Raw genomic sequence first — 23975 nt, forward strand, 5'->3', positions numbered from 1 at the left:
AATGCTGCATTAAGCCCAGAAAAAAAACTGTCCTCCCCACATCTGTACCACCTCTGACTTCTCAAGCTCACACTTGCTGCTGCTCCTTTAGCTCAGAATTACTGCAGAGGGAAGAGGGGCGGGAAGAAAGCAAGAGTCATTTCTGTTCAGCTGGGAGATTGAGTAGTTGGATAAACTGCAAATATACTCGAACCAGACAGGAAATAAATTAATCCCGGTAACTCAGCCGAAAGGCAGAAGGGCAGTCAGACCCCATCTTATTCCTGTGACATTCTAGTGCCAATGCACACCTGTCTGATGATAGGTGTTCACATCCTCTGACTGCTTAAACCCCAGACAGTTATCTGTTAGGCAACAGCGTGTGGACAGCATGAACTAGCACTTGGAAAAGCTTCTAAAGTTGTCCCCTGCACAACCTAGTTTTTAACCCTTGGTCCAGTCTGGACCCCGAATTATGAGAGTGCTATTTAATGGCCCACACCAGTGTGGAAATGCTGCTCTTGTGGCTCCCACCCTTCCCCCTCGCGAGGCTATTCCACCTTGCAGCGTTTCTGGCCACTTGCCTCAGGCAGAATGGACCGAGCGCTGCTCAGAGACAATGAAAACCCAGCTGGGCAGGGTGTCTGTGCGGGGAGCTCCACCGCACACAACGGGGAGGCAGAAGAGGGGCAGGGAACTGCAAGAGAAGCATAAACAGTAGGGAGGAGGAAAGGACAGAGTTATGGAAGGTGATGAAGCCAGGGTGGTAGGAGGAAGACAGAGCTGGAGGGGATACAAGAGGACAAGGAGGGAGAAGGAAAAGGGAATACAGGTGGCCAAGCAAGAAGAAGCCAGAGAATAACAAACCCACTTCTGAGGCAACACAATCACTGATTCCATCTTGGACATATATGAAGGAGTCTATGGTATGGAAGGAGCACAAAGGATATATCTCAATTCAATTTAATAACCCAATCGGGGGCCCTTTCAATGTCCCCACCTCCACTTCACACAGCTTTACAGGTACCTTCCACTGCTTTGACCTTCTCCTCCATCTCCCTCTTCCTCTCCTCCTTTAGCAGCTGTTCCTGCTCCTTCTTCTGCACTGCCAGAAGGATTTGGCGCTCCTCCTCTTCCTCCCTGCGCCTTTGCTTCTCCATCCTGCTGAGCACACTTGGAGTTGCCTGGGACAAAAGGGCCATGTATGAAATTGTAATGGGCGTAAAGCGTAAGGTGGCACTGGTTTATACGGATCTGATCAGCTGCAGATTTACTTTGAAGGAGACTTAAAAATGTAACTACAATAAGTTACATAAACAAAAATACATACAATCTCTCTGCCAAAGAAGCTACACTCTATGAGCTGTATTCTCCTCCCATTGTGTACAGTTCTTATCCTGTCCCAGTTCCTTCTCCCTCGATCCCTGGCATGTTGTAATTAGTGTGTATGATCCTGTTACACTGTAAATTCCACGGAGGAGATACCACATCCTCTTATTAGTCTGTGAAGTGCCATGCACACATAGGCACCGGGGAAAAGGCACCATGGGAAAAACTTTATTTGCTTGATTTCATTATAAGCCGAATGCTTGGATCATCCATCAACATTTCCACTGACAGTTCTACAAAGCACAGATGCCCTGAACATACCAAGGGAAACTATCACACTTGGAAATAACTCATATGCCCATAGGCTCTCTACCTCCATTCTTAGGATATAAACAGCAACAGTCACTTAGGAAGAAGGCATTTCCTGAAGATTAATGATCAGCTGGGGTCCCTCAGCTGCCTCTCAGGCCATCAACTTTTTCTTGCCCACCATTAATCCCCAGAAAAAGCCCGGCACCTCAATCACTATTGCTTTACTGTTTCACCTGCCTGGAAATAGGACCTGTGGGTACTTTGATAAATGGCTTGAAAGGTTGTACAGTGAACCCAGACATATTGTAAGTGCCTCCTTATTTTTTTCTCTTTCCTGAAATGCTATTTAGCGATGTCCTGCAGCAATGCTCCTTGGAGAATCACCCCATACTATCCCCTACCCGCTGCCTCCAGCAACAACAGTACTTGAAGGGGAATTATTCTTCACCTCATTTTGCCCTCCAGTAGACTCATACCACAGTTACAGAGATGTGTTCAGTTGGGGCCCTGGTGTGCTTTACAGCATTACCAGCAGATCCCACGTTAAAGTGCACACCGAAGAAAAAACAGAAACACCTGTTCTGTTCTGACCAGAATGCAGTGAACCCTTTGGGCCTTACCATGGAGTGGTCTCAGTTATTAAGATTCAAAATCCCCAAAGGGCTACAGAACCCAATTAATCCTGCCAGACTCACTGCCTGCATCCTAGGGGAATTAGCACAGAATCACAGGAATTAGAGATGGTAAAGACCCTTTACAACATCTAGTCCACTTCCCCAGCCACTACAGGACTCTTCCTACGGTGAAAGATCTTTGCCCAGTTGTAATATCACAAGCAACAGGACTCCTGTCACTTTCCAAGGGAAACTATTCCATGGGTTTATGCGTTCCACTATGAGCGGATATCTCTTGCTATTCAATCGAAAATTAAATCTGTTTCCTTATAAGTCAACCCTTCCAGCCCTCAGTCACTGTAGCTGCTTTTCTCAGAATCCCCTCCAGTGGGTCTACATCCTCCTACTCGTAGGATGCCCAGAACTGAACCCAATACTCCAAGTGCAGTCACAACAGAGCAGCAAAGAGTGCTCCTTGTTCCACGAGATGATGCCTTGTTCCACGAGATGAGGTTCAGAGTTGCACTGCCATATCAAAACGCAAACGCCTCTCTAATTTAACTTCCTCTATCACCTGGAGGTCTCATTGGCTTTGTGACCTAACCAGAGGCTCAATCCTATAAACAGGAGCATATATAAATGTAGAGGCTTGAGTATTCCCATTGACATCAATAGGGCGACTCGTGAGAGTCAAGTTCCTCACATGCATAAGTGTGCGCACGACTGGGCCCCATATTTTTAGATTCTCAGTCTCCTTGCATGTCTCTGCCCTCAATGGGGTTCAAACCACCCCCCTGTTTAGCATGTGCTAATGTCATTAGCGTGCTAACATGTACAAAGACAATAAGACAAAGGGTGACCAACCACCGGTGGCAAGTCCATAGCAGATTTTATTTATGATGTGTCAGCCAGTTTTTTTATTCGCATGGCAGTGGATCCAAACAAATCTGTGTGCCTCACCAGACACAATTTCTGCGGATGCTAAGCTATTAAAACGACCCTCTCTTCTCTCAGTCTCCAAATTTATATGCACAATGGTTATGGTCGTGCATATAAATGTGTTCTAGGGAAGTGTTGGCAAAACATCTAGCCTGCAGTCCTCAAAAGACTGTTTTCAGAGCTAGTCCAAGTGCACTAAGCTTTCCTATGACATTCGGCCATAGACACAGGGTATCTACCTACAATGTGGAGGCAGCAGCCACAGGGCTTATACCACCCTTTAGACAGAAGACGGTATTTATAGAGTAGACAAGAGTTTTAAACAAACCAAAGGTGCCCCACACAGTAGATCTGGTGCCATTCTGGTGTGAGTTAAGAGGAAAACAGGAAAATCACCAACCCAACACTATGAGCACTGCGATTCCAACATACAGCCACCCCAAAAAAACATTTGTTCCCAGTGGCTCTGGCAGTCCGACTGGGCCTGCTCAAGAAGTCTTATTACAGCAGTTATAGGATGGGTGCTTTAAGATGTTCTAGATGGATAGTGGCCTGACTTTCAGAGGGGCTGAGCACGTGCAACTTCCAATGAAGTCAGCCAGAGTTATGGGTGCTCATCTTGGAAATCAGGCCACGGACACCCAAGCAGGCAGTCAGGTTGTGTGTTGGGAGTGTCTCTTTGCACACCTGTTGGAATGAGAAATGCCAGCACGGAACATAAGTAAAACTTTCCGAACGAATAGTTGGCAAGGATTTTTTTTTAATCCAGCTTTTCCTTACTTGCATAAAACAAACCCGATTTCTGCGATTTTAATGTAACCACCTCCTTCCCTCCTATAGAGGGCACTGCGAGACATAGCATCACCATCCCTAGGTTCTGCCTTTCACGTTGGCTTCTGAAATGGGCCATCTCAGGATACTCAATCAATATAAGGAGATGGAGTACTGGTCCCCTTGGCCTCCCCCAGCCCGAGAATAGCTCGTGCCCCTTCCCCTCGTCCCCTGAATAGTCTCTGCCAGGATTTCCGCAGTTTCTCCTTAATGAGGGTGCTGCTCAGAAGGTTTTTAATGAGGAGTTAATCTGAACCACCTGTTGAGAAATCCCCGGAAGGATCAGAAGCCTATGGAGCAGTTACAGCTCAGATTTAAGAAGCATCCAGAGCTCGGGGCTAGAAGGAAGGGGTCACGTACACAACACCACACTGAGCAGGAGTGACGTTTTGTGCCTGAATCTTACCAATGCAGCCCCTACCCAACCTTTAGCAAATCGGTCACCAGATATTCTGGCACTTTGCCTGGCTCCCATGTGGCACATGTGACTGCAATGTCGTGCTGGGCAGCTAACAGACTCCCCCTCCCTGCAAATATGAATGTCCTGAGACCCCCTATCACAGTAACTGCTGGCACCCCCAACTCCAAAGCACAGTAAGAAGCAGTGCAGGGATAGCCCTGAGCTCACTGGAACCAATATACTGACTCACAGGCAGCAATTAACAGCCCTCTGCACCCCTGGACCTGAAGCACCTGTGTTACTGATTAGCAGCCATTCAGACTCCATGTGTTTTGCTGTCCCCACATTTGGATTTTTGCTGCCTGCGTATGAATGTGTCATCTCACTTCCTGGATGGTAACATTTTTTGTAGCACAGGAGACAGGGTTGCCAGGTGTCCGGTTTTGGCCAGAAAACCCGGTCGAAAAGGCACCCCAGCGGCTCTGGTCAGAACCACTGATCGGGCTGTTAAAAGTCCAGTTGGTGGCGCAGTGGGGCTAGCAGGCTCCCAACCTGCTCTGCATGGCGACCCGGAAGTGGCCAGCATGTTCCTGCGGCCCCTAGGCAGAGGTGCTACTATGGGGGCTCCGTGCGCAGCCCCCGCCCCAAGAGCTGGCTCTGCATCTCCATTGGCCGGGAACCGCGGCCAATGGGAGCTGCAGGGGCAGCACCCGCGGGTGGAGTTAGCACGCAGAACCGCCTGGCTGTGCCTCCGCCTGGGGGCCGAGGGACACGAGGCTGCTTCCGGGAGCCACCTGAGGTAAGTGCTGCCTGGCCAGAGTCTGCACGCCCTCCCACGCCCCAACCCCCATCCCGGAGCCCCCCTCCTGCACCCAAACTCCCTCGTGGAGCCCACACCCCATGCCCCCCCCATCCCCAACCCCCTGCCACACCCCAGAGCCCACACCCCCATCCCAGAGACTGTACTCCCTCCTGCACCCCAATCCCCTGTCTCAGCCTGGAACCCCCTCCCACACTCTGAACCCCTCAACCCCACCCCCCAGCCCGGAGCCCCCTCCTGCACACCAAACCCCTCATCCCTGGCCCACCCCAGAGTCTGCACCCCCAGCCAGAGCCCTCACCCACTCCCGCACCCCAACCTCATGCCCCAGCCCCCTCCAACACCTTAAACCCCTCATTTCTGGCCCCACCCCGGAGCCCACACCCCTAGCCAGAGCCCTCACACCCTCCTGCACCCCAACCCCCTGCCCCAGCCTGATGAAAATGAGCGAGTGAGGGCGGGGGAGAGCGAGTGACAGAGGGAGGAGGGATAGAATGAGTCGGGGGCGGGACTTTGGGGAAGGAGGCGGGGCAAGGGTATTCGGTTTTGTGCATTTAGAAAGTTGGCAACCCTAACAGGAGAATATCTCTGGTCTAACTGACAGTGGTTAGTACATCATCCCCCTCTCCATGGGCTCCTATCTATAACACAAGGAATGGCTCGTCCCTACATTTATTCAACTACTCTAATTTGTTTAACAAGTGGAATCATGTGACATCCTTTCTGCTCTTCCCTCATATTACAGGTATTAGAAATAGAACAGACAAAAATCATCTATCCAGTCCTGCCCCCTGGCTCATGTGAGATGTTCCCTGCAGGATGTTTTCCAATGTTTTGTCCGGTTTAATTTAAAACATACAAGTAATGGTTCTTTTGCCACCTCCACTAGGAGATGATTCCATGACCTAATAGATCTGAGTCTAAGCTTTCCTAGGACAATCAACCTACATTTTCTCTCCCTGTTTCATCCTATTTCTCCTCATTACACCTTGTGTACTAAACCAAAGAATTCATCTCCACCTTTAGTCTTTACTCCCTGACAAGTATATGGAGCCTCATGTTTACCTTATTAAGCTATACGTTCTTCACTCCTATAATTTCCCTTTGTAAATCAATCCTTCTAGCCCCAGGTCCTAATTAGATTGTCTCTGAAGAGTCTCCAATTTGCCAGTATTTCTATAGTAGTGAAGTTCCTCAAAGTGAACAGATTCCTGTGGGTGCAGCTGCCTCTGAGTTAGAAAGAAAGGCTGTTACTCCCCTGATTCATGATATGATGCTTCTGTGCATGCAGCCCATAATTGCATTGGCTTCTTTTGGTGCCACTGCATATTCATCTTTAATTTGATGGCTGCTATCAAGCTCTCTTTCAGCATTAATGCTTTTAAAGTTTTCCTTCCCACTGAATATCTATGATTTGGGTTATTTTTCCCGAGGTATTTGCTTGCAACCATTTTCAAACCTTCTCACCTCCTGCTGGATTGGCTTAATGGGCTGACGGTCAGACATCCACCTGGGCGAAAACTCCGTTCGCTGCAGACGCTTCTCCTGAAATGGGGGTGGAGGAAGGGAGAGAAGGAGAAGATGTGGATTGGGGCACACCACTGATGTTGGTTGGGGAATTTTTGTATTAGGAGTGACCAGGAAGCTACTATTAGCTTTACAAGGGTAGCGTCATACTGGCTATGGAGTTGATTTAAGAGGCATGTTCTCAGGAAGATCATACTCCAGATTTGTCCCATCTTAAAATAGTTATCTGATGAGTAGCACTCTTCAGAGTCTAGCTATCCACCACTCCATCACCAAAAATCCCACTCCTTGCAAACAAAGCCTAGTAGTCCCTGTTTACATGGTACCTAGAAAGTATTTAGGGATCCTGTACTGCTCAAAGTGTTTCTGCTGCAGCAGATAAGACATCCTTCCCATTCCCTATTCCCACGGGTGTTTGATGGCTGGCTGGATTTAGCCTTCTTCCAGCCATCCAGCGTCCCTGCATTCAAGAGCAGTCACCATACAGAGATAAGCAGGCTGACACCTCCCCAGCCTTATGTGCTCACACGCACCTTCTGGGCGATCATGTTGCAAATCTCAGGCAGGAAGTCTTCACTCAGGAGCTTGTAGAGCTGCCGTTCTCTTAGGGAGGTTCTCTCTCTGAAGCTCTCTGTGACTTGTCTCCACTCCTCTTCTGTCTGACACAGCAGCCACCATGTCCCACGGCCTGGTCCCTGGGACCCTTCAAGAACATAAAGGGATATTATCTCTACAATGATTATTGTTGGCAGCTTTCCTCCGACCTACGCCCTCCCCTCCAGAACTCTGGAAGAAAGAAAGACTTTGGCTGTGTACACACCCCTAGGTAACATGGGTTGTGGTCTAGGAAGAAGCAAGAAGAATCGTTCATGTAGGTTACAGGAAGACCTGCCTAGCTATGGCTTCATTCCAAGCTCTCTCAAGAGCATTGTCATGGCCCCTAGAGCCAGTAATACACACTCCAGGGCACTGTACGCCGGGGTGGGAAATAAAACAGTGGCAGCACCTGGAATATTTTGGGTGAAATGCCATTATTAACCTAATCCACTCTAAAAACACAACCCTGACTATCCAGCAGCCCACAGGAGGAAAAGACAAGTGGGGAAAGGAAGAGTTAGTTTCCTTAGCTGTAATTTATTTTTTATAATGGAAGGCATCAACTGGGTCTGGACACTACCCATGGGTTACAGTTGCTCAGACTCCCTCTGCTGGACTGCTGCAGCACGGAGCTCTGACCCAGGAGATAACTTCTAAAGCTGAAACTATCCAAACTAGCAGAAAACATCCATCCTATAAACCTACCACATTTCTATTTATGTAGTTTCAGCTTTGGAAGTTCTCTCTTGAAATTCCAAGTGTGGAGCTGCAGCAGTACAGGGAGAAGTTGAACTCTGAGGAAGGGGTAGAGAAAAGACAAAGCCAGAGCTGCCTCTATCGTGGTGGAAACAACTGTTACCTTTTCTGTAACTGGTGTTCTTCGAGATGTGTTGCTCATGTCCATTCCACATTAGGTGTGTGTGCTCACCACACGCAGCAGTGCTGGAAGTTTTTCCCTCAGCAGTATCCACAGGGGATGGCTCTGGCGCCCTCTGGAGTGGCACCCAAATGGCGTGGTATAAGGGGCGCCGCCAGTCCCCCCCAGTTCCTTTTTGCCAGAAACTCCGACAGTGGGGAAGGAGGGGGGTTGTGGAATGGACATGACAAACTCACCTCAAAGAACACCAGATTTGGAAAAGGTAATTCTTTTTTTCAAGTGCTTGCTCATGTCCATTCCATATTAGGGGATTCCAAAGCAGTACCTCTGGAGGTGGTAGGAGCAGGAACCCCACAGTTCAAAGGGTGGGCTGGTGAGCCTAGAGAGGACCAAATTAAGATCCCACTGCGGGACAGAAGCCCATACCTGCGGAAAGAGTCTCTCGAGCCCTCTCAAGAATCCGACCATCATGTCAAGGGAAAACACCGTCTGTCCTTGGATCAGTGGGTGAAAAGTGGAGATGGCTGCAAGATGCACTCTAATGGAAGAGCGTGCCAGGCCCTGGTTCCTCAAATGGAATAGGTAGTCTAGGAAAACCTGTATGGAGGAACACGAGGGAGAGACGCCTCCTTCGGACGCCCAGGGGGAAAATCTTGTCCACTTGGCCAGGTAAGTCAGTCTGGTTGAGGGCTTCCTACTTCCCAGGAGGACCTCCTCCGAACAGGTCCGCTCCTCCGGGTTCAGCCATGCAGCATCCATGCCGAGAGGTGGAGGGACGCAAGGTTGCAGTGTAAGAGCCGATCGGGATAGCAGGTCCAGTCGGTTGGGCAGGGGCCAGGGAGGGCCTGCTGTCAGGTTCATGAGCATGCCGAACCAGTGCTGGCGAGGCCACACCGGGGCAATCATGATAACCTGCGCCCTGTCTCTCTTGATCTTTGCCAGGACCTTGGCGATGAGTGGGATCAGAGGGAATGCGTACATCAGGCTCCCCAACTACGACAGGAAGAAGGCATCGGAGAGGGAGTCCTTGTCCAGACCTCGCCAAGAACAAAACTGATGCCATTTTCTGTTTTGCCTGGTAGCGAACAGGTCCACTTGGGGAGTTCTCCACTTCCAGGTGGTGCAACCACTTGTGGTGAGAGGAAAAGGCCCCGTTGAGGTGATCTGCTAGCGTGTTCTTGACACCAGGGAGGTGACAAGCTTCCAGGTGGATCTCGTGGTCGATGCACAAGTCCCATAGACGGAGTGCCTCTTGGCAGACAGCCGATGAGCACGCTCCCCCTTGCCTGTTGATGTAGAACATCGAGGCTGTGTTGTCCATCAGGACTCTCACCACCTTGCCCGACAGGTGAGGTAGGAAGACACTGCATACTAACCGGACCGCTCTGAGTTCTTTGACATTTATGTGTAGCACCATCTCCTCCGGGGACCACATACCCTGGGTCTGGAGAACTCCGAGGTGCGCACTGCAGCCGAGGTCTGAGGCATCCGACACCAACTCGATAGAGTGAGGGGGGTTGTTGAACGGAACTCCCTCCAGGACCATCTCGCGATCAGTCCACCATCGCAGCGAGGTGAGTATTGCCGGGGGGATGGTAACGATCTTGTCCAGGTGATCCCTGGATTGGGAATAGACCATCGTCAGCCATTGTTGCAGGGGCCGCATCCGGAGCCTGGCATGGATACATCATATGTGCAAGCTGCCATGTGGCCCAGCAGATGCAGACAGATGCTGGCTGTAGTCAGGGGGAACGCAGACACCTCTGTGACAAGGTCTGCTAATGTCTGAAACCTTTCTCGCAGCAGGAACACTCTGGTGCAGGTCGAGTCGAGCACTGCTCCGATTAATTCTATCCTTTGCACTGGAACTAACATAGATTTTTTGCCATTCACTAGTAGGCCCAGGGAGCGGCACATGGCTTGTAGCACTGCAACATCCTTTTGGACCTGAGATCTGGAGCTACCCTTGACCAGCCGGTCATCGAGGTATGGGTAGATCTGGATACCCCGGCACCTGAGGTAAGCCGCCACCACTGACATGCACTTGATAAACACCCTCGGTGCTGTCACCAGGCCAAACTGGAGGACCTTAAATTGGTAATGGCCGGGTCCCACCGTGAATCAGAGAAAACGTCTTCTTGGAAGATAGCTATGTGGAAGTATGCATCCTTTACGTTGAGGGCAGCATACCAGTCTCCTGGATCCAGGGAGGGGATGATAGAGGCCAGGGAGACCATGGGGAACTTCAGCTTCTTTAGGTACTTGTTGAGGTCTCACAGGTCCAGAATGGCTCGTAGACTGCCCTTGGCCTTTGGGATTAAAAAGTATCGGGAATAAGCCCCCCTGTTCCTGTACTCTAGAGGAACTTCCTCTACTGCCCCCAGATGCAGCAACCCTTGAACCTCCTGCACGAGTAGACTCTCATGAGAACAGTCCCTGAAGAGGGATTGGGAAATGAGGTAGAAAGAAACAAGAGGGTATAGCCCTGTGCCACTGTGTTCAGGACCCAGCAGTCCAAGATTATAGTGGTCCATGCGGGGAGGAAAAAGGAAAGGCAGTGGGGAAAAAACAGGGAAGGTGGATCCAGGGAACAGTCTGGTAGCTTGGCTCCTGGCTTATTCTGGGTGAAGCCCGACTGAGCAGGAGGTGGAGGAGGGTGGTGTGGGTGGCGCTCGTAGCCCTTGGCCTTCTTGTGAAGCAGGTCCTGCTGAGGCTGGCTCCCTTGTCCCTGAGGCTGTTGTGGTTTGAACTGCTTACGTGCCGGGCCTGGGACGTACAGCCCTAGTGTTTTCAGGGTGGTACGGGCGTCCTTTAGACCGTGCAGCTTGGTATCAGTCTGTTCTGCAAATAGGGCCTGGCCATCCAAGGGAAGGTCCTGCATCGACTGCTGAGCCTCAGTGAACAAGCCCGAGAGGAGCAGCAAGGAAGCTCGCCTCATGGAGATGGGGGAGGCCATGGTGCGGGTTGCAGAATCTGCTGCATCTGAAGTTGCTTGGAGGGCTGCTCTAGCTGCCGTCATGCCCTCCTCGAGGATTGCCCAGAATACCACAGGAGCCTCGATGTCCATTGGTTGTCCAGCAGGCTGCTCTTCTGGGTTCTTCTGGACCTGTGAGGTCCTTCCCCGCAAAGTCTTGCGGACTGGAGAGGGTTGGGATGTTGAGGCCGCTGGCCTGTCCGAGGCTCCCGACACCGACCAGGCAGCCTGTGAAGGTTGGGTGAACCCCCAGAGGTTCCATGGGTACCAGTTACTGTGCCTGGGGCCATGGGACAGGTTTCAGTGCTGATGATGTAGGAGGCACTGCAGGCACCGGAAGCTGCCCCACTGCTAGGGAGCCCTGCTCAGTGCTGGAGCCGGAGCTGGAGCAGTCGCTACCCTGCGACCAGCATCGGGTGGAGCAGCAGCTCTTATCTGACTGGTGCCAGTCACTGCGCTTGGAGGCAGACTTGTCCGAGCGAGACGAACATCTTGGTCGGGGCCTTGGGGACTGACGGTGTTCGGCATATCGGCATGGGAAACTTGGCAATCTTCACCTTATGCTACCCGACCAGTACCGGGATGTCAATCGGGACCGGGAGCTATCACAAGCCAGTTGCCGGGAGGGACCTCCCGAATGCAGAGATCCCTGTCTCGGAGACCGACAATGGCGGTCTGGTGTCTGTTGGCTTTGGTCCCTCGATCGGTCCCGGGATCTGTACCGAGGTCTCCGCGACGCAAGGGGTCGGTCTCGGTGCTCCTGGAGGGGGGGAGGGGGGGACGACACACGACACGCATGCCTCAGTGGATCTACGCCAAGCTACCAGCGAGGTACTGTCGGTGCCCAAGGTCCGGGGACTGAAAAGGGCTCCGCTGAGCCTGCCTCCCTGGGGCGTGACGACTTCGGGTGGGCGAGTGGTGGTGGGACACCCCATGAGATGGGGAACAGTGCTGGGGAGGCAGGGACATATGTGGAGATCCCAAGGTGGGTTTACCCCGAGACTGGGGTACTGCCAGAGCTGGTGTGAGCGGCAACGGAAGTGTCAGGATCTCCTGAGTTGCCTGCAGAGCTTCGGGTGTCGACAGCACCTGGAGCTGACAGAGGCCTGTACCACTATCTTGAGTTGCTGGCAAGGTATGGGATGGGCTACACCGGTCAACTTGAGCTGGGGCCTGACTTCCCGAAGTGGGCATTGAGCTGCCCGGCGTGGGTCTTTGCTCGCCCCCAGCCCTCTCCTTTCCCTTGAGGAAAGTAGGAGATCTTCCCCTCCCTGTCTTCTTTGGCTTCTTGGCCAGAGCAGCGGGGTGAGACAGGTGCCAGCTCGTGGATGGCACCGACGGAGTGCTGCGCACCGACTCCGTGGTGCTCGGTGCCGAGTCAGACCGTTGCTCCGGTGCCCGAGTGAGGGCTGACTCCATCACGAGCACTTTCAGGCAACTGTCCCGCTCCTTATTCGTCCTGGGTTTGAAGGACTTACAAAAAAGACACTTGTCGCTTATGTGCCCTTCGCCCAAGCACCTTAGGCAGCTACTATGTGGATCGTTGATGGGCACAAGCCGTTTGCAATGATTGCAGGGCTTAAAGCCAGGCTGAGTCCTGTTCGGGACTAACGAAGACTTCAAGAATTACTATTAAGGGTAACTGACTCAACTACTAGCCATTTTACAGATTTTACAAAGTTCGCGGGAACGGAGAACAAAACAACGCTAGCCAAAGCAGCAAACGTTCCAGCTCCGTCACTGGCGGCAAGAAGGAACTGAGGGTGGTGGGGAGCCGGAGGTGCCCCTTATACTGCGCCATGTGGGCGCCACTCCAGGGGGCGCCAGAGCCAGTCCCCTATGGATACTGCTGAGGGAAAATCTTCCGGCACCGGTGCATGTGGCGAGCACACACACCTAATATGGATGGACATCAGCAAGCACTCGAAGAAGAATGGGCAGGTCTAACCCATAAGTAATATTCAGACCAGTGGATTCTCATGTTTGAGAAATGAGTCTCTCACCCAGTCCCTTTGGAGAAACTGTCACGATATGTTGGCATCTCACCTCACTAACTCCTTGTGGGCCAAGGACTCCCCAGTAAGGACCTGGAACGTGGATTTCCCTAATTCCTGGTTTACACAGTACTGACAGTGTATACATCTGACACCAGATGGGAGACAGGCAAGGAGAATACTTTGTTCTCCTACAATACTACCCACCCTTGTGACTCTCTCCCTGTAACAGAGAGGGCAAAATGCATCTACCACAATAAGATGTGTGTCCACATGGCCTGTGCTCACCCCTTCTCAGGAGAGCATCTGTCCATACATAGTCCTTCTCTACTGATTTTAGTGCGTGAGTAGAGGAGGGTTCCCCACCAAGCCTATTCCAAACTCAGGCCTCCCACACAATAACCGAATTCATTAGTCACTCCTATTCCCAAAATAGTGCCTTGCTATACAGGAAGCATTTAGCTGCCTAGTCTCCTGGGAATAAGTTAGTCTATTTCTTTAACTGCTCATGCCAAATACAATCAGAACCAACCAGGCTAAAGACACAGGGTACCACCTCTAGAGAGCCTCTCACTAAACAGACCCTCCTCCTTCCCTAGGAATCTTGTCTCTCTTAGCTTTGGATGATTTTAAAACTGCAATAGCAGATCAAATTCCTCCCATAATGTCTTTACCATTTTTCATCTGTGTCTCATGCACGAGCAAGTTCTCTTCAGCCTTCTCCCTATAAAGAGGAAGGTAATTATACACACAGGTAATGACATAAAAACATATACAAGACATTTCGCCAGCCGCTGAAATGCAGCCACTTCTGGGGAAGAATGCAACAGCTGTTTAATGCACAGCAAACACCACACACATTTTGTACAGGAAGTGAGAAATATCCTATTTGAATGAAACGTCAAGGAAAATTATGTAAACGGCCAAAATGGAATTTGGCCAGGATAACATCCCTACTCTTATGGATAGAACCAGGAAATCTTTAATGACTTCAGGTAGGCAGGACTTTGGTTTAAAATAGCATCTAAATACAGTCTCTCTAGCTGCAATGTGCCCCCTAGCAACATGCAGATCAGTACAGACTCAGTGGGAAGAACGGCATCCAGTGTTTTACCCACATTGCTTCCTGCAGCACCTGGATTTTCTTAGAATCCTCACCCAAGTACCAGCCAAGCCTGTCTGTGCAAGATGATTTGAGATCATGGCTTCAGGGGGTATGGTTGCAGGGAGAATTACCTTTTGACACCCAAATGGAAAAAACCACAAATTGGGGTGCAGGGGATCTCCAGTTCCAATGGGAGGCCCGAAAAGGTACTATCAATGCCAAGAAAGACCAGCCAGCTTTCCTCCTTATATGAGAGTATATCACATAACCATTCCAGGAACACCCTTTTCCTTACCTCAACAGATTCTCCTCCAGCAGTTTTTTCCGTTTTGGGGGTCGCCCTCGTCTCTTGCCTGTTTTCCCAGGAACATTTGGGGTGTTTGTCTGGCCCCCATTTCCCCTTTAACAAAATGAAAGGTTAGAAAATATCTCCCGAAGAAAGGAACTGTGGCTGTCAGGGGAGGAGGGAGAGAAGAGCGTGAAAGAAAAAAAAAATCAGAGCAGCTGCTATGGGCCCAACTAGGGGAGGAATTAACTACAGCAGCCAAGGGAGGGGGAGGAGGGGGAGAAGGACAGGAGTACCACTAGCTACGGGTGACTAATTCAGGAGCAGACAGTGACTCGTAACTGCTGCTGTCTCCAAGGGGCAGATTGCTTGGAAGGTGGTGGTGGTGGTGGTGGCAGAGGAATCTTTCTACCCCACTGGCAGATTTTTGTAGTGTCATGAAGGCTATGCGTGGCTTTAGTTGCCTTGCATCAGGATTTAGTTACTGGTGTATTTGTCAATTTTACCCATGTCCTGCACAAATTCAGGCCACCGTCACCCTCCCAGCAACAGCGGCAGTCAAACAGATTTTATTCAACTCAGATTTATTGCTGCATAGTCCATTCCGCTCCATTTGCCCTGCCCTCTTCTCCCTGTTTACCCAGGCTGTGTGGAAATTATGAAAACTTCAAAGCTGTTGTTACCTGTCTGAAGCCAGCTCTCCATTTGATTTCCCCTGCACTGGCTCTTCTTTGTACATACGAGTGCCATAGAAATACCAATAGAGGGCGCCATTACTATCCTCACCCAGTGGTTCTACACGGAGGCTGTCTGCATCCAAACCCTGCATTCAGTTGGGAGCACGCAGTGAGAGAGACAGTGACAAGTTGAAAAACAGCCGCACTGTCACTCAAAACATGCTGACATCCTTCCACAAACACCCCGCTCCACCCCCCACAACACATCTGTTCTGATGCAGTTCTGGGAAGAAATTACTCTAGAGAAAAGAACACATTCCCTCTCCACCTAGGGAGAGATTTAGATTGACATTTCTAATTTGCATGCTCTCTTTAGTTTTAATATTTCATTTTTGGTGCTCATGACAGTGAAGGTCTAATTAGCCCTGGCTAAAGTCATGCAGAGCATGGGAGGCACTGTGGAAACTTCGCACATAGAGCTCTCCCAATATACTTTAATAATGGGGGATGGTAGGGGCACTGCTGCAGGACAGAACTGCACTCCTAGCTCCCACAGAGCTATCAATACTCTGGAAGCACCTTATTCGAGATATTCAAGTCATGGTCTTCAGAGATGTAGCCAATCAGGCCAATTTACTTAGTGACGTTTGTGCTGTGAATGCATCAATGACAGAGAGACCCTACCACTTGCCTAGATCCTTTGTAATCTGACATAACCCAGGTCTCCAGAGGTGGAAAAAGCATGACTATTAATTCACTGCACTACCACCAAGAACATGACTTTAAAATATTTCTTTTTGATTAAAAAAATTACATCTCCAAACCTGTAAAATATACAGACTATGGGAAACCTATGTACCTCACCAAGAGGCTGGCTCAAAAAACCCCAAACCAACCCAATCCCTTTTAACATTAATAGAAAGAGAGAGAATGGGGAGACCCCATCACCAATATTTCCAAAGCTGGGTCTGGAGACAAAGAGAAAAAAGGGACCTTAGAGAGAAATACTTCCAAGCTATAGTTCAAATCCCCAGTCTCTTCTTGCTCCCCAAACGGACAGACTAGAAATGCCACAGGAGTATCAGCCCCTAAACGGCCTGTCCCCTGGGTTGGAGGCTGGCTGATGTATACAAGCAGTGGCAGGAAAAAGGAAAAACAGCCTCCATGAAGGCAAACATTTCCCTCCATCCCCACTTCCATTTTACAACCCAGCCTAGCTCCCTGTAGCTGCCATCTTCCCCATCTGACAGCTGTGGCCCAAAGCACCTTGAGGAGGTCAAAGACATCATCTGCATCAAGCCGGTAATCGCAGAGGCGGTGCAGGATTTCCACGCGGGTGCGCAGTGGCAGCTCCTGGAAAGTGGATTCCCGTAGGGGGTTGGGTTTCCCTTCCTCCAGCTCCCAGCGGTAGTTGATAATGTCCTCAAGATAGCTGTGAAACGTCTGCGACCTAATCAAGAGAACAAGTCCCCCCATTGTAGGTTAATATGCAAAAGACAGGACTTAGTGGGGGTGGGAAATGGAATTAGAAGATCCAGGCAAGGCTGAAAGCTGTGCCCTGCTGGCTCAGCACAACCTAACTGAACTTAATATGTAGCAGGAAGTGGAGCGACTGACACTGGGAAACTTTCCTGAATGCGTTTAAGAGCTGTGTCCTAGGACAGCCAGGGCTAGTTAAAGCTGTGCAGCTAGGCTTGACCCTCTCCTACCTGCTGGTAGTATTCCTAACTGCAACAATACAGGATTTTGCATAATTTAAAGCCTCTTTGTTAGTCTCCCTCCTTTTCGTCACATTAGGTAGCTGTTCACATCAGTGCAGACTCGGACTTTTATAAAAGGAAGATGCAATGGAGCATTCACAGACAATTCTGATCCTCTTCTGCCTTCCTCCATTTTAGCTGACACCATCATTATCTACCAGGCTCACCATCTCTCCCTTTTCCCTGGCCATAGGCAGGTAATTACCAACTCCTGAGCCTTCTTCCAAATCATTTTGAAAGTCAGACCCTTTGTTGTCCTAAAAGACAAAACACTTAGAATCATAGAATCTCAGGGTTGGAAGGGACCTCAGAAGGTCATCTAGTCCAACCCCCTGCTCAAAGCAGGACCAATCCCCAATTTTTGCCCCAGATCCCAAATGGCCCCCTCAAGGATTGAACTCACAACCCTGGGTTTAGCAGGCCAATGCTCAAACCACTGAGCTATCCCTCCCCCCCCCTTCTCCATGCTCAGACTACTCTGTCCTCTCTGGCCAAAATGCAGCTACTAGAATGATCTTCCTTGCCTGCCAATCGGACCACATTACTCCACTATTTGAATCTCCTTTGCCACTAGCTCCCCACCTTGCCCACCGTATCTTATGTAAACTTCTTGTCCTCACCTTACACTAAGGGTTGCTGTAAATAGTAACAGTTCTGGTGTAAGTGCTGCCCTGTCACACCTTAGATTGCTGACTGTGCTCAGATAAATGAATGTGTGTCTAATTTTAGATGCAGCTTGTTCTAAGTGTGGAAGTTTCAGTCTACAGAATCTGGGTGAGATGAAGCACCGACTATTAAAACTTTATTTGTTATGAGTGGTGCTACTGCCTGACTCCTGTGACTTGCCAGCATTCCAGATCTGTGGTCTGAAGCGGCAAGAATGCCTTTCTTTCACACACAGGAAGTTCATGTGTCTGAATGGACACTACCGGATAGCCATTCCCACATGCGTTCATGGAGGCAGCTCAACTGGATCCTTTTTGGCACCAGCTGACTTCCCTAGACAATGCAGGGAACTATGCCACAACTGCAGAATAGCCACAAACCAAACAAATACAAAACTGTAACCAAAAAAAGCATTAAATCTTTAACAAACAGAAAGAAAAACATCATCAGTCTGAGGGAAGACTACTGAGAACTAGCAAGAAGGTCAGATGTTAATAGAGGGAGGAAGAAAGAAAAGATAGTAAAGAGGGGTCAAGATAGAATGGCAACCTGCAGGACCTGATGCCACATCATTTGTGGAAAAAATGGCCACCTGATAGTATCTTATAAATGAGTGGAGAAATGCCTATGTCCCCACTCTGCAGATTACTCCATATGACCCTGTTTCTTTCTGCACCTCAAGTGGAAAATGATTCCTTGTTGACTGACCCCATTTCCCTGAAGGAGTTTTACCTGACCTCCTATAGTATTCAATGACAGATGCTTGTTTAGAATTGGATATGGAGGCTTTAGCACATGCCTTTCTGAATGTCTTTGTTCTGCCCAGCTAACAGGGACAGTTTACCTCCCAATCAAGTAAATGCAATGTGACCTCCTTGAATAGAAGGAAATATTTCCAGTGAAATAAGGAGGGATTATTTTAAGGAAGAATTCCTGTACCAGCTGAAGTACCCACTTTGTGGGGTAAAAAGTGCAGAAATTGTTTTTTCCTAGACAAAACAATCAACACATACAGCCTTCTATCTTAAATAAGAGCAGCCATTGGTTCAAATCGTTGTTCCATGACACACTGAAGGGCCAAATTCAATTTCCAACTTGCAACTGGGAACTTTAAAATGGGCAATGTTTGGTTACTGCCTTGGAAAACCTGCAGACAGGATATCAGATTCTCTTTATAGACTGAGCACCCCTAAAACTTCTATTTGATCACACAGAGCACTTAAACATTTAGATCTTTAATGAAGTCATCAAATAAGAAAGCGAGGCAATATTTGACAAACTTTTAGAACAGATGTCATGCCTGGACCCCATTTCCTGGAAATATGCTAACTATATAAAATCTCAGACAACTTCCTTCCAGGTTTGAAGAATAAAGCCACAAACTAACAGCATCCAAATTCTACCCTCTCAAGTTCAAGATGTCAGAATCTGATTGAACTTCGAGTCAGAAGATCATCTAATGAGGGCAGAATCTCAGGGGAACCAAACCGACATTTCCAGGTTCCTTGAGAACAAGGGCCCATGGGGCCAAGAAGGAGCTACCAGGAGCAGTATGGCTTTCTCTGTTCTGATTTTTCTGGCTATCTGAGCAAGAATTGGAAAAGAAGGAAAGGCACACATCAGATGATTGGACCACTGGAATGAGAATGCATTGATTTTCCTTGCTCTCCATTTTTGTTGAGGTTCAGAGAAAAAAAATGGATCCATGAAGTTCCCCATTTCCAAAAGATGATTTGAAGGACCTAGTCATTTAATTCACATTCTCTCTGGGGACAGGGGTTGTTGACTCAACCAAATGGTTTGAGTTTTATTTGTACGTAAGTGGCTAAAACTAGACGTAATATCAGTCCGATATCAGCTGCACACAGCCTCTGTTCTCAGGAGTGCTCAGTCTCTCTCTCATCAATTTGCAAATGCTGCTGCTGTGTGTTTGGCGCTTTGAATTAGGACAGAATGAGAACACGAGATGGGAACCAGATGTCTCACGGCATTCCCAATAACCCTCAACTCCATCCAGCCAATTTATATTTATCCTCCTCTCTCAGGCTGGCCATTTCTCCCAGACAAGCAGGGGTCCATATGTGGATTTCACAGTCTGTCAGAAAAACACCCGTGATTTTTCTCACCTCTAATATTTCTATTAATGGTTCTCCTCTGGAAAGGGTTCTGGAGCAGGCCCCCTCTGCTGGAGATGGAAAAACCTGCTGGGAAGATTGTGACCTGTCTGTGCAAGGACTCCTGTTGGCGATCCCTTACAGATAGCGGACCTGCTTAGGTCTCGTGTTGAGCTGCCCATTAACAGTGCCTGAGTCCAGGAGTTGAAGGATCACCACCAGATTATAGAGAAGTTCTACACTATACCTAGATCTCGACCATTCTCACAGTCCTACATTCTGTGAAAAGGTTAGGGAACGCCTGCTGAAGCTGATCAGAAACCCCTGAGTCTATAGGATTTATTACCTGTTGCGAATCCCAGTGAGCTGTCTGTTTGGACTGGGAGCAAGGCAACAGACCATCTAGATATGAAGATTTGCATATTCCTTCTTCTGCGGTTATCAAAATCACCATAACTTAGGCTTTGTCTACACTAGCATTTTTGTCGGCAAAACTTTTGTCGGTCAGGGGTCTGAAAAAAACACACCCCTGACCGACATACGTTTCACCAACAAAAGTGCCAGTGCAGACAGCGCTATGTCGGTGGGAGAGGCTCTCCTGCCCACATAGCTACTGCCGCTCATTGGGGGTGGTTTAATTATGCCGGTGGGAGAGCTCTCTCCCGCTGGCATAGAGCAGCCCTTACAGCAGTGCAGCTGCAGCGGTACAGCTGTGCCACTGTAAGGTCCGTAGTGTAGACATGGCCTTACACAAAAGTTCAACTGATGGAGACAATGCTAAGCCATATGGCAAGGCTACATACTGAAAAAAAATGTCCTTCCATTGCAAAATAAAGGCATTTAAAGTTGAAGGGATTAATTGGTGGATTGAGATATTCTATAGATCTCAGAAAAGAGATTTTCCATAAGAAAGGAGGAGTATATTTGATTGCCAGCTTCAGGGAAGACAGGTCCAATATTGGTCAAACCCCTCTGTTTCTATTGGGGACTAAAAATAGTTTTGATTAAATACCCTGACCTCTCTCTAAAAGGTAAATTGCGGCTACTGGAAAGGAATTTTTGAACCGAGTCCCCAGTCATAAAGAATACAGTTTTGACACCCACAGCTCTAGATCTCACCCTTTTACACCCAGACACACCAAGTCAGAGCATTCATATAACTCTAAAACAAAGGACTGTTAGAAAACTCTCCCAAAGATGTAGCTCCACAAAGACACTTACAAGTAAGGAACCATAACACATATTTATATATACACACACATGATCTCCCTCCCCCTGCCCTCCCCTTTATTTTATAAACCATCATGCCATTAATACGCTTTGTATTATCACATTTTCTTTTATATTTGGAGAACACTTAATACACGGGTACTACATGAGTTGCTCATGATCTGTAGTAGAAGCTGCAAAAGTTTCAGGGCAGTTTGGCATAGAGGGGATGGGAACAAGTCCATGGAAGGGCTTCTCCATCTGGGCATCAGGGTTTACACACTTAAGAGAAATAAATACTCCACTCCCAAGAGGACAGCACTGCAGCTTAGACCATCTCTAAGAGAAGCCTGGGACTCCTCCCACAGGCAGGCTATTACTACTGAGCAATGTGTCCAAACAATGGATTTCCCTGCATTCAAAGCACCCTTCTTAGCTCTGTGTTTTAGTGCACTGACCTGCATTTTTCTCTCAGTCTGTTGGGATCCTGGAGATGGGCGGGCTTACTAAAGGACCTCCCCCAGCCTAAGGGGAGGATCCACAAGGTCCGGGATCTCAATTAAGTTTGGGGGACAACTAAAGATATAACAGGGATGGGAGCGAGGTCACAGGGCTAAACGAAGGGAACCGGACGGGGACACCGAGCACAGAGCCCCGGACAGCGCCCACTGCTCCTCTAAGGTGTCAAGGAGCCAGCGGACGCCACCCAGAGGAATTCTGCCCGGATGCGTGAGACCAGGGTGGAGCGGAAGAAGGCCCCACAGTCACAGAGCACCCCCTCGTCTACAGTCCTCTTCCTGGTGGTGTACAGAAAGAACATTTCTCCTGACCCATCCTGCATGCTGAGTGAACCTCCTCCTTCCAGGCACTTATCTGTGCTCAGTATGCAGAGCCAGGTTCCAAAAGAGATCCTTTAGAACAGGAGACAACCACAAGGAGGTGGGAGGCTTTCAGAAGGGCTTGGGGGAAATGGGAAGATTTGTCCAGTGCTTGTGGAGGGTGGGCTTGGGAGAGGACATAATAGAGCTGTAGACATCTGGCCCACAAAACAGTCCAGGGAAAGACCTCATTCTGAGAGCTGAAATCACTTCTCAGTCAGTGCAGCATTGTTGGGACGACACCATTTAAAAAAAATTATTATTATTTTCACTGTCCTCTTCTAAGAGAGAGGCTGCCTGCGCCTTTTCTGAAACAGGCTCCAAGATATTGGAGCTTGACTGGAAGACAGAAGACTTGCTTTTGTTTACCAATATCCTGATTCAATAACACAGTTCCAGAGTCTATCTCCACTTCCCATCCCATCAAGAGGAACCCAGGCCCTTCACAATGGTCCAAGTATAGAATTATTGCCACATCATCCTTTCTTAATGGGGCTACCCACTGCCAATTTTGTTACAGAAAAACCCAGACCAACTTCTGATTGTCAATATTAGATGAAAAGGAAATGTGTGATAATGAACTGAAAATACACCAGAGACAGAATTTTTTATTGTTGATGTTCAGCTAACACCAGCACATGTAGTTAAGCATTCTGAGGGTTCACAGATGCCAAATAGTTGGCTGGACTCATTGCTACAATATTTGTCATGTTACAGTATTTTAAGCCTCTTGTATATTAAATGCTGCTTCACCATTTTGCCTATTTTCTTTGTGACAATGGATGACTAAATGCCACAGAAAGAGCTGGGACAATGGCATGCATGTTTTAATCTCGAGAGGGAAACAACATTATTTGGGACAGAACTAAGAATTGTGACATAACCTCAAGACTAGAAGGGGGCCCAGAAGTAGTCCTCCTCTACTGTATACCCAAGAGTTCTCCAAAATGGTAGAAATATGGAAACAATGAGACCGGGAGTCTCAACCTTTCCCCTCAAGAAACATCGGGGTGAAAGGAATGGTCACTCTAGTAGTTCCCTCTACTGCTTGGCCAACAAGAGGAAATAATGAAAGTTATATTGATGTCTGGTTAAAGCTGTGAAAATTGAAACAGACTTGGCTAGTCAGCACAATAGCCCCGCTCCCCTTTTTTTTCCTGCAATGTCCTTATCAGCAGGAGTCTATACGTTCCCTGAACAGATGGTTCTCAGTATACAGAAGAGGCTGTTGGAAAGTCTCCCTCTAGCTCAATAGCCAAATATCTCAACAGGACAGACGACCACCATGAAGTCCATTTTGGAAGCGAAGGACATTTGTTTTCCCTTATCAGCTGGCAGCTTGTAGTTTCTGAACAGACAAAAGGGGGCAAACTTAGTTTTGGGAGTCACTCCAGTGTAAGTGAGAGCATTAATTGACAGGTGGATACAAGACATTTTCCCCTCCACAGTGAGGGGAATAGTAATAGCTGAAGTCAGAAAAGCTTAATTCTGAATAAGTAGGGAATTTTTTATTTTTTTTTCCGACAAAGACAAGTCCTCTAGAAGGAAGTGGGGAGGACTTCTGGTGTTTGTTGAGATGACCTCAGTCAGATACCATTAGCGGGGTCAGGAGAAGCAAAGACTACTTCAGGAGAAGAAAAAAAATGTAAGGGCCCAGCTAAGGTTCTCTCCCTCACAAATCAATCAGTCTATCATGACTTGTCAAAAAAAAGAAAGGTTAGGCTGACCTTATCAGAAGCAATGTGAGTTACAGCTGCAGGCCTGGCCTTGGGCTGGGAAGTGGGGTAACAATGGAGGCCTTTTTTTACTGTACTAGTTAGCATTCTTATCTTTAGAGGGGGAGGGAAGTTCGAAGGACCAGCCTGTACCCTAGGCTAAAGTCTTTGAAGCTACTGAAAAGCTAAGTCAGGCAGAATGGGGGGGAGAAAGGTATTACCCCTTCAGGGAAAATAGTTTAACTATTATATTCTCTACCTCCTTCAGAGATTTCTGTGATGCAAGAGAGTTATCAGAGGCCAGTGTAAGGTAGGCAACCTCAGAGCACCGGCTTAGACTGTATGCAGGGCATGGAAAAAGGAGTGATTCTG

General features: G+C 48.6%; 1 protein-coding gene across 1 annotated transcript in view; it reads right to left on the minus strand.

The window, feature by feature from the left end:
* CECR2 (CECR2 histone acetyl-lysine reader) overlaps positions 1-23975 on the minus strand; it is a 133262-nt gene that overhangs the window by 26416 nt on the left and 82871 nt on the right. Inside the window, exons 3-9 of the mRNA XM_074938680.1 lie at positions 16528-16711; positions 15268-15407; positions 14594-14698; positions 13868-13917; positions 7285-7454; positions 6692-6769; positions 1007-1163 (exon numbers count right to left, since the gene is read on the minus strand). Of these exons, the coding sequence (XP_074794781.1) occupies positions 1007-1163; positions 6692-6769; positions 7285-7454; positions 13868-13917; positions 14594-14698; positions 15268-15407; positions 16528-16711 (884 nt within the window). The remainder of the gene's footprint in view (positions 1-1006; positions 1164-6691; positions 6770-7284; positions 7455-13867; positions 13918-14593; positions 14699-15267; positions 15408-16527; positions 16712-23975) is intronic.

Source organism: Natator depressus, chromosome 1, assembly GCF_965152275.1.
Source record: "Natator depressus isolate rNatDep1 chromosome 1, rNatDep2.hap1, whole genome shotgun sequence".
Lineage (NCBI taxonomy): Eukaryota > Metazoa > Chordata > Testudines > Cheloniidae > Natator > Natator depressus.